General features: G+C 40.3%; 1 protein-coding gene across 4 annotated transcripts in view; it reads left to right on the forward strand.

Annotated features, from left to right (window-relative positions):
• SCAPER (S-phase cyclin A associated protein in the ER) overlaps nt 1–10119 on the forward strand; it is a 369412-nt gene extending 359293 nt beyond the window's left edge. For all 4 annotated transcript variants that reach the window (XM_075132979.1, XM_048867925.2, XM_075132980.1 and 1 more), the window contains 3 exons: nt 4778–4969; nt 7877–7928; nt 9670–10119. In XM_075132979.1, the coding sequence (XP_074989080.1) occupies nt 4778–4969; nt 7877–7928; nt 9670–9773 (348 nt within the window). In that variant the 3' untranslated portion in view covers nt 9774–10119. The remainder of the gene's footprint in view (nt 1–4777; nt 4970–7876; nt 7929–9669) is intronic.
• The last annotated feature ends 4729 nt before the right edge of the window (nt 10120–14848 follow it).

A 14848-nucleotide genomic window follows, 5' to 3' on the forward strand; every position in this document is an offset into this window, starting at 1 on the left:
AGGGAAAAGCCTCTCTCTCAGCAGAGGAATTAGGAGGAAATGTTGTGAGGGCAGCCTTGTGTTTTCTTTGCTGCCATTCCATCCCACAGGGAGGGGGCAATTACAATTTTTTTTCCAATTCCTTGATTTGATTATCCTTCCCTAATATTTAGAATGCTGTGTAGCATATCACTGTCACATGTCTTTCACTTTTAGAGTATATCCAGCTGTGAAAGGCGGAGACTTTTAGACCGGTTTTAATTATTACATACCTAGGAACATTTATGTTTGGCATTCTAATTATCTATATTGTGCAACAAGCTATTAAGTAATATCTTATATTTGTATAGTAAATATTATCCTGAATGAACTGTTGGCAGAGGCACGCTATTTTATAAAGATCAGGTGTTCCTTGTGGCCACTGGATTCTTGAGAATGAACTGGTTGTGTGTCAGTAGACCTCCTTGCATGTCTTTCTCAGCACAATATTTGGAAATGCATCTTGTTTAACTAGATAGTTCTTGGTGTAACACTGCATTTCAGACACTGCACTGTTTCATAGTGATCTACTGCATATGTTAATTTTCTCTTTACCCTCTTAGGTCATATTTAACATGTAATCAGGATAAAATAACAAGGCTGGCATTAAAGGTAGATGGCATAGGCTGCCATCTAGAGGCGTCAGAATTGAGGAATTGTGCTCTCCCGAAAGGTCAGCTTCACAAACACCAGTTCAGGATCAGGATGGCTCTTCACTATTGCACAGCGCTTGCAAAGTGCAGCCAGGGCCCAGGAAGTGCTGAATTCACCAGTAAGTGAGGGAGGGATGCCTGACACTAGGTTACTGGAGACACTGGATGCTGTTGGGACAGGAAGGAAGCTGAAAGGTCAGTTGGTGGGATAGTGAGGGACAGTCACAAGTAGGCACCTCCCAAAGGCCTTCCTAACTGCCAAACTCATACATGACCCCTTCTTCCAATGGAAAGCATAGATCAGATCAGACACACCCTCCTAGGTACCAAATTCCCTCACACACTAGTGACAAGTATTCTCAATTTAACCCTCGTCTAGCTGCCAGACCTCTTGCCTCCCCAGCCTCTGGAGACAATAGCAAGAAAGGTGTCCCTTGCCTTTTAAAGGTTTTCCATTTTTAAAAGTGTGGTCACCCTACACAGCCTGCTCAACAGGAGAGGAAATAGGAAGTGGTCATCACATCAGCCTTCTGCCTAGAACTCACAGAGAACTCTAGCACCAGTTTGCTCTTGTTTTAATATATGCAAATTAAATGCTAAAATTAGTGTAAGAAGTTGGGAAGGTTGCAAATTCAGGCAGAGACCAAACATGAAAAATGTCAGTCTTCAAAGTGAATGTTTCGGAAAGTTAAGAATAAGTGAAAAAAGGATGTTAAAATGGAAACTATTTTTCAGCCTTATGTATGTAGCAGGCAAAACTAGTGCACCTGCTGTAATACCAAAGATTTGATACAGATATTAATGAAAACATCTCACAAGGACCTGTAAAGAATATTATGACAATACATATGCATAAGAAATAATTCATATATTTTGTGTCATTTTTAAGTTGCGTTCTCAGTAAGTTCTAAGTTTCATTTTATATGACAATGTTATCTTCAACTCTACAAGATGGAAGATAGCGCCTAATTTTAACAACATTTAACTTTTGAGTGGACTGTGCCATTGGCCCCAATTCAGCAAACCATTTAAATACCTTCTTAAAGTTAAGGGCATGAGTAAGTCCTTTCCTACACAGGAAAACAGTTAAATATGTGCTTAATGTCAAGCATGAGAGTCCCATACCGGGGCCTTTAGCTCTAACATGTAGCTGAGAACTCCTCACTAGTGTGCATTGAGCTTCACATTATGAGTTTTAGCTGTGTTATTTTACTTGTAGACAAACAAAAATGCAATATAAAAACCTTTAAATAGTTACTTCATCACTGTTTTCTCTTCCTTGGTAGCTGCATACATTGTGAGTGTGGTTCAGCCAGTGTATGTAAGCAATAGTTGTCCATCTCTTTACCAGGTTATTTTCCTAATTATTTATGTATTGGGCCAAAATACAACTTGAGGTAAGCAGCTGCATCTCCCATGGCAGTTCTCTGGGACAAGTCCAACAGTGAAGTAAGCAGTAGAGCTTTATGATTTTTTTAAATTTCAACAAAAAATTGCAAAATATTATTTTTACTAGTTCTAATAAGAAGTGCTGTAAATTACACACTGGCTTAAGTTGGCCAAAAATGTGTATAAAAGTAATGTCGCTTTTACTGATTTGATATTTAGGCCTCAGTTCAGGAAAGTATTTAAGCAGATGCTTAGCTTCAGGTATGTGCTTAAATCCATAGGATTTAAGCACATGCTTTAGTGCTTTGCTGAATAGAAATGGCCTGCTGAATTGTGGATTTTAGTAAATGTGACAAGTGTATGCTCAGCAAGCTGGAGGAGGAGTGGCAGGAAAAGCAAGTTACAGGAGAATTACCGGTTCAGATCGACAATGAAAAAATAAGCACTTTTCTTCACCGAATTGTGGGAAGAGGGAATTCTAGCTCAGGTTACAGCCTCTTATTACATCACTACTCTGATCGTACAAAAGAGAGGCAAGTGAGGATCTGATATTACTATTTTAAAAAAAGAGAGAAAGAAATTAACTTTAATGTTGAAACTCTACTTAACCGTCATAAAGGAGAGTAAAAGGGAAGTTTTGATTTGTTTTCTTTACTGTTCAGTGTTATAAATCAGATGCTGACTTTTATTTACTCCATTCACTGAACGAAGAAGCTGTACTTTTGTTGTTCTTTTTCAATAAGTGGTTAATTCTTTTGTTGGTTTCTTCAGAGTACATACTCCCGGTTGTATCAGTTTTATCAGCCACGTTGGATACAATGAACTAAAATCATTAAATTGATTCCATATGTGATAAATGCCAGACTTAAAATAATCAGTGCCTCTAGTAGATTAGCTCAATGCATTTATTTGTGATGCCTACATAGTAACCCAGCCTTAAAACTGAAAAGAAAAAGATGTTTAAATATTAATTCTATGAATGCAGTAGCTATATGTGGAGCTACTTTGGAAAGAGGTTGCTAACTATCCGTACATTCTTTAAATAGCTAGTTAGAATTGGCATTGTAGGATGAGAAATGAAGTCCCCTGGAAGTCACTTTTCCTGCCCATTTGTCACGTACAATAGCCATTAACAGGAAGCCAAAGAGTTCTGTCATCCGTGAGTCAGAATTGTATCAGTTGCGGTTATTCCAGCCTATGGTGGAATTTTTGAATTAATTACTCTTATAGCAGTAGAGTTTAAAAGAGAAGAATACGGAGTTACATTAAAAATATTGAAATAGCTAGTTGAAAACCGTAATTATACATTCAAAAGTGGTGATCATTTGCTTACAGAATTTGTAGCTGATAAAATATAGATTCATCCTGGTGCTTTATTGATAATGCATATAATGTTTTTCTTGAGAGAGCAATGTCTGAATGCATGCTAAATTGTCACATATTTGGTTGGGTTTTTTTAAATTCCTCCTGGATTTAAGAGAATTAAGGCATTCCTATCAGTATTCTCTGAAGGGTTTTCAATGTCTTTTTGGCTATTGAACTAAAAAATGTGAACTATTACTTTGTTGATCTTGTTCTTAAACCAAACTGCATTATCAACTGAGAGTGTGTTCTTAACGTATTGTTAAAAGTGCTTTGAAAACTTGTAAATCCCTGTAATTTATGTTCCTGTGGTCTCCACTGCTTCTTTCTGTCCTTCTGGTTTTAATTTGAACGCAGTCCTGTCTGGGTGTGTACCTGTAAAATTGTGTTTTTCCAAGTACAATTTACAGTCATGACCTTAAGTTTTACAGTGTTCCTAACCTTATAGGAGCTTCCTCCTATACTGAAAAGCCAACTTTGGGTCAAGCAGCTCTTTCGTATTATAATTGTCTCATCAAGGTTACTTGGAACAGATCTGATTTTGACATTTTTTAGATTATCATCAAGACTTTGTAGGACTAGTGAGTAAATTAGGATGGTTCCCCTGCAAGATACCGTTAATGGCATTGCTTTTTTTCTTAAGATGTACACAGTTGTAAACCTAGCCTGCTTCATGACAACAGTTCCATTTATCTAAACAATTCTCCTTTTAGAGTCAATGGCACTGATAGAAACTGAGATAAGAAGTACAGATGGGAGGATCTTTCTGAGTCTATACTTGCTGAAATTCATTGCTGTGCAATTTACAATCACCTTTTCTTTTCAGAGCCTGGGTGAATGTGTAGCAGACAACTATGATGAAACATAGTCTTTTATAATTGCTAGAGAGAATTCTAGTAAAGGATGAACGTGCATCATAAGGGTTATTTCATTACTGGTGATCTTTTTATTATTTTCAAAAATCATGCTTATTATATTTTAAAAGTGTGTGTTTGTAAATTATTGTAGTCTCTTTGTAGTATTTCTTTGTCTCTCTTACAGCACCATTAAATGGTGTATAGTAGACTTCAAATAACTGTTTTTATTTGCTTAGTTGTTGTTTTTTAATTATGCAAGAAAAGGATGCTTTATAGTCAAATATTCCTTACATTCTTGTGCTGCTATGGAAATAATACTTGTATTATAGAAATGATTTTGATTAAATCCTCTGAAGCTTTTCTTTTAGCATTCACTAAACATTTTCTTCTCAACCATGTTCTTTTAGTTACTATAGTTTCCAAATCCCTGCCAGTTAATGTAAAAGTAAGAGCAGACAGCACAAGTGTTCTAATGTTATGTTACTCTTGTATTTTCAGGTAATTGTACAATCTGGCCGTCACCCCACGGTGCTGCAGAAACTATGCCAGTTGCCTTTCCAGTATTTCAGTGATCCTCGCCTAATCAAAGTGCTCTTTCCTACGCTAATAGCTGCTTGTTACAATAACCCTCAGAACAAGATCATTCTGGAGCAGGAGATGAGTTGTGTTTTACTTGCCACGTTCATTCAGGTAGATATTCCAGTGATGTGCAATTACACACAATCTGACTACAATACTTTGGTCTTTTCTGTGCATATGAAATTAATTCACTTTAGATAGTACAAATAAATAACATTTAAACACTTTGACATCTTCCAATTATTTTTCGAACCACAGATTATTTCTGTACTTGAGGCTTCTTATAGTACTAAAAGCTTTCTAAGTAGCTGGGTTCTCACTGTCACATGTGGGACTCTATTTTCATTAAAGTGACTGGACATGCTGGTGAAATGTGCACTAGTTGCAGCTATTACTAGACAGTTTTTAAAATGCTGATTTTTAAGGAAGATACTTTACTGTACACGTGTTGTTTGTTTTCTATAATGCATCTAGTTACAGATAGATACACAACTACATGCTGTGTACAACAGATTAGCAGAGAGAATTTAACAATCCTTTGTGCATGCGTGTGTATGTATATGTGTATATATATGCACACACATGCACGCACACAAATAAAAATACCAGAATATATATTACGGTTCTGATCTTGCAATCTTTACATGTGTAAACCATTGAGTTAATTGAGACTACTCTCATGAACAAGGGTTTGCAGGATTGTACTCTCTTTCTGTAAACTGATGTTCTGTGCTTTATTCATCAGATTATGAAAAATATACATATGAAAAAGATTTATTAACTATTTTCAAATTAAAAAGTACATGCAGCTTAACTAAATATTCTGATTTTTTAATCTAAAAACTTATTTTGATATTGATTGAACAGATTGAATTCTGTAGCAGTCAAGTGAAAGTTATAATTGTTGATAAAGCAATATTATTTGTAGCTGATGATGTATGACCAATTGAATGGAGAAAATTAAGTTGTTGGGTTTTTTTCAAAAGCTTTCCAAATTTTCCAAATCTGGACTGGATATATTTTGGGAAGAGTACATAAAAGCTAAAAAATTATTAAAAAGTCTTCAGATGACATCAAGCTTTTCAGTGTGCTGTAACTTTATATTTTCATCATTTTGAATACTCAGAATTTTTGCATAATTGTTACAAAGAACACTAGAATTTAACACTTAAAAAATTGTTCCTCTTGTAACCAACTCATTTTGTATGCATATAAAAATATAATTCATTTTTTATTTTTTTAAAGTATTAAAATATGCTTATATGAAATCTCTAGTTGCCTTTGACATAACTTAAGAAACACAAGTTCAACATCACACACAAACTGCAGTTTCCTCACCAGAAAGGGGGGGGGGAATTACTCCAGACACTAATCTGATCTTCATAATTAAAGTTATTTACCTAGCTTTTCTCACTGTAAAAGTGAGACTGGCATTGGTGATGGTTTCTGATCGAGAAACCACAGCATAAATAAAATTACAAAGGTTATCTTTACTGTATTAAATATTAATTCAGGTGCTATTTATCCTGATTTGCAGTTCATAGGAATATTTGAAGTCAAATGCCAACGGCACATTGATTTCTTACAGGTTTTTAGAAGATGTTTTGACATCAAAATTAAAAATCTAATGGCAGATCCTCAGCTGGTACAAATTGTCACAGCTCTATTGACTTCAGTGGAGCTATGACAGTTTACACCAGAGAATCTGGCCCAAAATGTTTAAAGCATATGATAAGTACTGTAAGAGTCAAGGAATTTTCAGATATCAATAAGGAAATAAGAGATTTACATTTGTATTTATATGTCAACTTACTCTCACCAGGAGACAGACTCTGCAGTCCTTACTCGGGTAAATCTACCATTTGCTTTAATGGGAGTTTTATCTGAGTTCGGACTTTAGGATCTGCCCACCTCATGAGAGAACGGGATCCTTTGTGCTAGAAAATGCAAAAAGAAATTCTTCTGGTTATTTGAATATTTGACAACATATACAAATATATATCGTGAAAAATATATCATTAAAATATAGTTGTTTTTTAGAAATGTGTACAAGCTAACTCAGAAGAAGAAAATGATTCAATCAGACTTTACAGTTATACATTTAACATCACCCCAGAAACAGAATTCTTTCCACACTCTACATCATCCTAGTTATTTTTGTTGTTTCTAAATCTGGATGCAGTGTGTTAAAATAGATCAAAATATTATTTAACTGAATATACATGATTTGATAAGCCATTGCTCTTATATCAGATAATATATCAGCATGAACCAAAAATATCAGCTATGTTAGACAGATACTTAAATGAAGGGCCTGATCCTGAAAGCCTTTACTACTGACGTGAGTAATCCTACTGGCTACTTATGGGTATGAGACTGCTTCCATTGAAATCAATGGCAAAGTTCAGACTTCATTGGGTGTGAGATTGAGCCCTACGTAAGCAAAGACTACAAACAGGGCACATGGTATGCAGGATTGGGCACCTAGATTTTATTATGATATATTGCTATTGTACAATCTAGAGTTAGGTAAATCTGTGACAAAACTCCCATTGATTTCTATGAGATCAGGATCAGTCTCTAGGTAGAGATAATAAACATTAGTAATATGTGAGTGACAACTGAAGAAATCTTTAAGCATATATTATACAAAGTAGAAAATATAAATCTGACAAGGCTTCGGTTTTAAAGAAATGCAGCAGTAGCTAGAGTTTTGTTAAAGTTAAAAATCATATAATGATAAGAGGTGGTTCTAATTTCATAAGAAGGCATTCTGCTTGCACAAAATAGAGGCATTTTTCTGGAAAGTGTTGTTAAAATCAACTGCATATAATATGATTTAAATTTTAATAGAATTTTGTTATTTCTTTATAACAAACAGATCTAAGTTTATTCATTCACAGGTTTCATTAGAAGAATTTTATTTTCTTGTAACTATGAAAAATTAAATCTCATATCTTTTTTACTTCTTCATATAGTAGATCTGAAAACTAAATAACATTTGTTTTATTTTTATAGGATTTCACACAGAGTTCAGGCCAAACAGATAACCAGTCTTCTCAACAAAGGGGTATGTCTCCAGTGAAATTTACCAAATTAGCGATTACATAACAAAAATATGGATGATCTTGCATTTTACTGGGATTAGCTCATGGTATCTACCCTCACAATAAAAAAAAATGCAGTAAACAACAAAATGACATCACAGATTTAGGGACACTCTATTAGCTTTACTTATTTACATGACTTGTAACTTGTAGTTTTACTGCTTATAGCATCAGAAGTTCAGAATGTAGATATCGTTAAATGCAGTGTGATGTGTTAGTGTATCCTGCAAACACTTACACATATGCATACATTTACTCACATTAGTAGCTCTCTATTCAGGGATTTTAAGTCACTGGAACCACATGAACATTTTGATGCACCCCAATAGCCCCCCAGACAATGGCCGGAAACAATGAGTAAAATATTCTCCTGTGATTTTCTGCATAAGCACTCTATCCGTTTGTAAAAGGTTACTGCATTTTTTTCCTGTTCTTATAAATACCTTTGGAATGTGGGACATGATTAACCACTGCAAGCTAAAATTTTGAAAGACGTTCATCTGAGATAGCCATTGCCTAGTAGACTGGCTTGAGATTCAGATGTGCTGGTGACTCAGGAGCTCGTTTTGGGTTCTCCATATTCAGCATACAGTACAGTGGACCCTTGTATAGTCTTTTTTTTATTTCAACCACCAAGAAGTGATTCACAATGATAACCAGTTAGCACATCGCAGTACATTTAACAGGATACTGTTAGGCAGTCTAGGTGCAAAATTAAGGCTTTGAGTTTTTAAAAAATGTTTACAAAATCAAATATTTTAGCAGTTTCATGATACTTTTTAATATCAATTAAAACATTTTTGGTTTGATTTGAAACAAACACTTTGTTGCAGTGTTTGTAACACAGACATTACAGCATTGTGTTTATGCATGAGAACCTGCAAGTGAAACAAACTAAAAATCAAAGAGAAAATGAACTATTTTATTTTCATTGTCCAAACTGAATGAAAGGCAAAATACATGGCAACAGGTGAGTTTGATTTCCAAACTAATTCCAATTATAACAGTCTACGGTATGATTAACAACATAATCAGGATTATTTTTTTAAGTATATCATTTTAAACTTCAAAGATAATGTCCCATTAAATAAACAAGGTTGGACTTTTATTCTACTTGATTCAATATAAAAAGCAAGTTCCATTGTATCATGAAGCTGAATTATGATCATTTACAGTACTTGAAGAGTCTGATCTTACAAACCTTTACTTTCATGAGTAGTCCCATTGACTTCACTGGCAAGTACTTATGAAAGGAGTACTAAAAGTTTGCAAGATAGGGCCCTAAGTTCCTGATCTTGCTATGAGCTTCCTGTGGGCAGATCTCTTCACCTTCATGGAACCCCATTAAAATAATTGGCAGCCAGTGACAAATTAGGGCAACCTCAAAGTTGCCTGACTGGTCCCAAAACACAGGGAGCACAAAGGTGCCTAAAGCCCAGTTAATGTCTGGAGCAGAGCTTAGCTGGAACAGAGAGACTGACGCAGGAAGTCTTTTGCCATTACTTCACTGAGGTAGGATAGCTCCCTTCACCAAAAAATAATGCATCTATAGTGGCGTAGAACTGTTTTTCTGTGTTTTAAGGACTTTGTTTATAGGAGGTAAAAGAGGCAAATCAAGTTGAATTGCCCATGTTTTTTTTATTCTTGTTTTATTACCATATTAAGAGAGAATAGGTTGATAATTTTATGTTTTCTCTTTGGCAGAAAAATTCTTCACTTCCCAAGATTATCTTGAGCTGTCTAACAGATTCCCTTGCCAGGCCTGGGAAGAAGCACGACAGTTCTTCTTGAAAAAAGAGAAAAAATAAGTGTTTCGTTTTGTTTCGATTTTTAAAACATCTAATATGTTAATGTTAAGCAATTTGTGCTAACTACATACTTTAAGAAACTGTTTTGGAAACTTCTAGATACTCTAAATACTTATGTTGTAGATATATATAATTTGCACTATTTATGTCTTAAGTTCTGTAGATACTTTAACGCTCTGTTTTTTAATTTTGAAAATTGTTTATTTCATTTACATACTATGTCATGGTTTTGGTAGGTTCTACCCTATGATGTGTACTTCTTGCACTGTAAAACTGCTGAAATTAGGTTACAAATAGAGAAAATGTTATCTTCTATGTATCTTGTAATAAAATAACTTATTCTGTTTGTAGTGTGACTTATTCAAATTACTACAGACGACACAATCTCATAAATAGAAATAGAAGTCTTGAGGCATCTTTTGAATTAATCAAAATTTTAATGAATTTATCCTGATTTGACTCAATTTAGAGTTCATTTAGACTTTTCTTGGTTTTTTAGAATAAGATCATTTGTAATAAACTTTTTAAGCCCACACAGTTTTAAAGTTTGAATAAGACTTTCATCATAATTGTTAAAAAATTGTGATGCACCTTGGTACTGTTAATGGTGAGTTTCCATAAAGCTATGTCAAGCAATATTAGACCACAATGACAGAGCTTCTGTTGAAAAGATTATTTTATTTTGCTTGTTTAGCTAGGCTAAAATTATTTCTCAAAAATATGACAGTCTGTGGTGATTCAGATGACTACTTTCCCCTAGTAAATCGTAACACTTACCAGGCACACACAAACATGAGACAAAAAGAAAAATATGGATATTATAAACTTATTCAGAACGCATTAAAAAGGATGTAACATAAATCCCACCATGTTGTTGTAAGCAAATAAAAAATGGTATTGTAGAATGTTTAAAGACTGTTATATATTGTATAAAATCAGACCCCAGGCCTACAAACTGATATGAGAACACTGAGGTGAGCATCTTAAAGAATAGTGTTACACAGCTCCCCACCGTACTCAGGAAGAGTTTTAGTTGTGGATTTTGCAGGGTCCCATTCCTTTCCCTATTTTTTTTCCTTTCTTTCCCCATTTTTCCTCAATGTCAAGATTTGTGCATGTAAAGACAGTTGTTCCCTCTAAACTAGCCAGCCACCGTCAAGTCAGTGTGTTTAACATCACAATTTACAGTCACAGCAGAGATTCTGATGGCGCATGCCTCGGTGATAACATGAAGGATGGTGCAAAGGAAGGAAGGCTCTGATTAGAAAGAAGACAATGTAGAAAATAATCTGAAAAATCAAAATTGTTGCCATAGAAAATAACACTGTCAGTATGATAAAGCCCTGTGCACATTTACCATGCTGCATACATAATAATCAAATGTTAAAATATATCATTGCAACACTTCACTAATCCAAAGATATCAAAACACCTCACAAGCATTAATTAAGCCGCAGGCAGCCCTGTCAGGGAGGTATTACTAGATTGCAAGATCCTTAGAGGTAGGGACAGTTTTTTGTTCTGTTTGTACAGCAATTAGCACAATAGAGTCCTGATTCATGACTAGGGCTCCTTGCAGCTATGGTAACACAAATTAATAGTAATATCCCCACTGTAAAGATGCAGTTGGGAGAAAAGAACCCAGTTCCCTGCCCTAACCACTAAACAGAGCACACTTGAATTCTGTTGGTCTCTAGCCCAGTCCCTGCCCCTATTCAAGTCCATGGCAAGTTGTCCCTCTGCAGTGCAAACAGGATAAGACCCTCTATTTTCAAGAGTTTCTGAGCACTTTGGTGGTTGTGTAACAATCTCCTGCTGCTCGCAAACTACTGGCAGTGGCTGGATGCTAGTGTCAGTTGCAGCTGGAAAGGCACTCAGTTCACAAAGTCACTGTATTTCAAGATTTCCTACTTTCATAACCAAAAGGGAATTTGGGACTAAAAATTCCCAGAAAAAGGGAAATCCAAGACGGCAAATATGAAATTTGCTGTTGATCTTAATAATGAGGGAACAAGAGGGCACTTTATTTCCTGACTTTCTCGCTGCCACTACTTTTTATGAGTAGCCAAATGAGTTTGGGGGGAAAGGATTAAGATAGGTTGCCTTTTGTTTTCTTGTTAAGGTCTCTAAACCTATTTAAAGTATCCATCTTGCTGGCTGGAACAGTCTGTGGTTCTTGGAAATACCAAGCATTTGGGCTACAGCAGCCATTAAGTAGATTTAAAGTGTTTGCAGACAGGTCCCAGAAGGATCACTGGAGCAGCTTTGATCACCAAGGATTCATTCAAACTTTTTTTCTGGGACAGGAAGGTGGGGTAGTTGGTGCTTAAATACTTTATTCAGTAGAAAACAGCCCCTTGCCAGCAGTGTGCAGGGCAAGCTAAAGAAAACAAGTCCTTGTGTGATATTGGAGGGGTTTGGACCATCTCTTTCAGAAGCTCGCAGTTTGTGGTGCCAGTCATGGGGCTCTGCTTGAAGGGGGGCCTCATTGCTCAGGTGAGTGGACTAGCCAACGGGTAGCAAGGACAAGCAGGTAATCGAATGGACCCCATAGACTCTCAGGCCCCTTGATTTCAGTGAGTCTGCCCAGGTGTGAGCACAGAATTTGGGAACAGATCCTTGGTTTACCCTGTGTAGACAAGACCAAAATTAAAACAAGCCAGAACTCTGGCAAACCAAGGTGTCCCCCCGCACACCCAGAGAAGTTTCCAGCTCTGCTCTCTCTCCCCGCTTCCATTTCCACACCAGCCACAGGATCTTCAAGCCTGCCCGAGTCTCTGGAGATTTTCTAAGCAGGGCCATGCCAGCTGTGATGGACCTTTTGTCACATGGGGCTTCTGTCATACAGCAGCCCTGCTTGGCTGCGATTCCTCTCCCTTATTATTAACCTGCTGCGGCCTGGTGGCCCTCTCCCCTGGGCGGCCTTTGCCGGCTCCTGGCACTGAGGAGGGCAGCGTGTCCAATTCCTCCAGACCTCGCTGTGCTCCCCGCAAGTGATTCACTGCCTGGATTTTCAACTGGTGCATAAATCATCGTATTACTGGCGTCTAATAAACGTGCCATGGCTGGGATGAACCCAGATGGTGGAGACATTTGTCCTTTTAACATAAAACTTCAAACCTTTATTTTTCTCCTTAGTAAGGGAGACAACAGGGTGGCCGGCGCTGAAGTGAACGGGAAAGGAAAGGAGTAGGGCCGGGAGTCCATATTCAATCAAAACCCAGCCCTAGTTCGGGTCTTACTGTTTTCTACTGGGCCCGATCCTGCGGAAGGGCAATTGTAGCCGATGGGAGTTTGGGCAGGTGAACGAGTGTGTGAAGGGCTCATGACACCGACCCGGAGCCTCAGAGGTATTTAGGCTCCTCACTCCCATTGACGCCAGCGGAAGTGAGCAGCCTAAAAACTCGGGAGAGTCCGTCTCGGGTTTGCCTTCAGCGCCGGAGCGGTTCTCCCCCAGCCCCGCTCCCTTCGCCTTCACGTGTCTTCTAGCTGCCAGGATCTGAGCCCAGCAGGTGACCCGGGGGCCCCGGGCACGAGGGACGGTTCCCGCCACCCAGAGCAGCGGCCGGCAGAGGAGCCCTGCAGCCCGCTGCGGCGCAGCTCCCACCCTGGGCATCCGCCCGCTGGGGGGGTCCCTGAGCCTCCAGCGCCGCCATGGCTCCTTAAAGCAGCTAATTACCGCCCGTGGCACTGACTGGGGGGACCAGGGAGGCGGGACCACACCGCCCCGCTGTCAGGGGCTGGAGACTCCGCAACTAGCGCCGGGGTTTCCTGCAGGCTGGTTCCCAACAGGCTCTAATTCTCCCCCCACGCGACCAGGCCCAGCCTGGCCCTGCAACCTTTAATTGGCAGCGCCCCGGAGCAGAGCCGCCCCCTCCCCGCGGCCCGGTAGAAATACACAGAGTGGGGCCTGGCCCCCGGCCCCGCTGCCACCCCGGGAGACACCTGCCCAGGCGCTAGGGGGAGCTGCGGCGTGACCCGGGCAGCAGCCCTGGGAGGCTGCAGAGGAGGAGCGGGACTGGGGGCCGCGCTGGGGTTTCAAGTTCCCTCTTCAAGGAGCCGGCCAGCCGGGCTGCACTTTTATAGCTCGGTCGCATTCCAGGGGCCGGGCGGCTCCAGTCCCCAGGTGATGGGAGCAGCTTGTTTCAATCTAGGCGGGGGACGTGGCTGGGGCGCAGCAGGGGGAAGCGAGTGGCCCCAGGCCCCCTGCCCCGAGCCCTGCGGGATCGCGCCCGGCCCGCTGGCGGGGCAAAGCGCAGCTCCACCCAGAGCCGGCTCCCCCCCCCCCCCCCCGGCCGCCTCCCGGGGTGAAGCCGCCCCAGGATTGACCCAGGCCAGGGCCCTAGAGCCACCCGCACGCCGCTGCGCTCCCCTCCCGCTGCGGGGTGGGCACTGGCAGATGAGCGCTGCCCCAGCGCCGGGCACAGCTCCCCCGCCCAGTATCCTCCATCCCTCCGGCTCCCCAGCTGGGTCTGCCTGGGGCCGCCCTGCCGCTGAGCCCGGAGAGCGGGCAGCTGGGGGACCTCACGCGCCTTCGGGGGGGCCTAACCCCACTTCTACCCCCCCGTCCCTGCAGCTTTCCAGCGGCTCCGGCCGCCCCAATTAGCGCGGGTGGTCGCTCTAGGTTGGCTGCTGCCCCCAGACACCGCTTTTAACTTGTCTAAATTACCCGACTTTCTCTATTGGCTGCCCCAGACACTCCACGTTCCGTCCGCAGCTGCAGCGTCTCTCCGCCTTATCGCCTCTTGGCTCCGCTTCCGAAGGGAATCCGCAAATCTCTCCCCCAACGCCGGCTGCGTTTGTGTGTCACACACACACACTGCCCTGCCGCCGGGGAAAGTGACCTTATCTTCCCTCCCTTTGTGTCCCGGTTTAGAGCCCCTTTCTATCCCCCAGGCAGCCCTTTCCCCATCCCCACTGCACGCTGGAGACTCCCTTTAGACCAGGCGCTTCAACACCTCGGCAAACTCCGGTGTTCCGACTGCTTACTCCTGGGTCCCGCAGCCCTGGTGGCCCAGATGTAGCTCAGCCCCCGTGGCCTGCAGGCGGCTCGCTGCCTAGCCCTTCCCTGGGAG

This window comes from Caretta caretta, chromosome 10, assembly GCF_965140235.1.
Source record: "Caretta caretta isolate rCarCar2 chromosome 10, rCarCar1.hap1, whole genome shotgun sequence".
Classification (NCBI taxonomy): Eukaryota; Metazoa; Chordata; order Testudines; family Cheloniidae; genus Caretta; species Caretta caretta.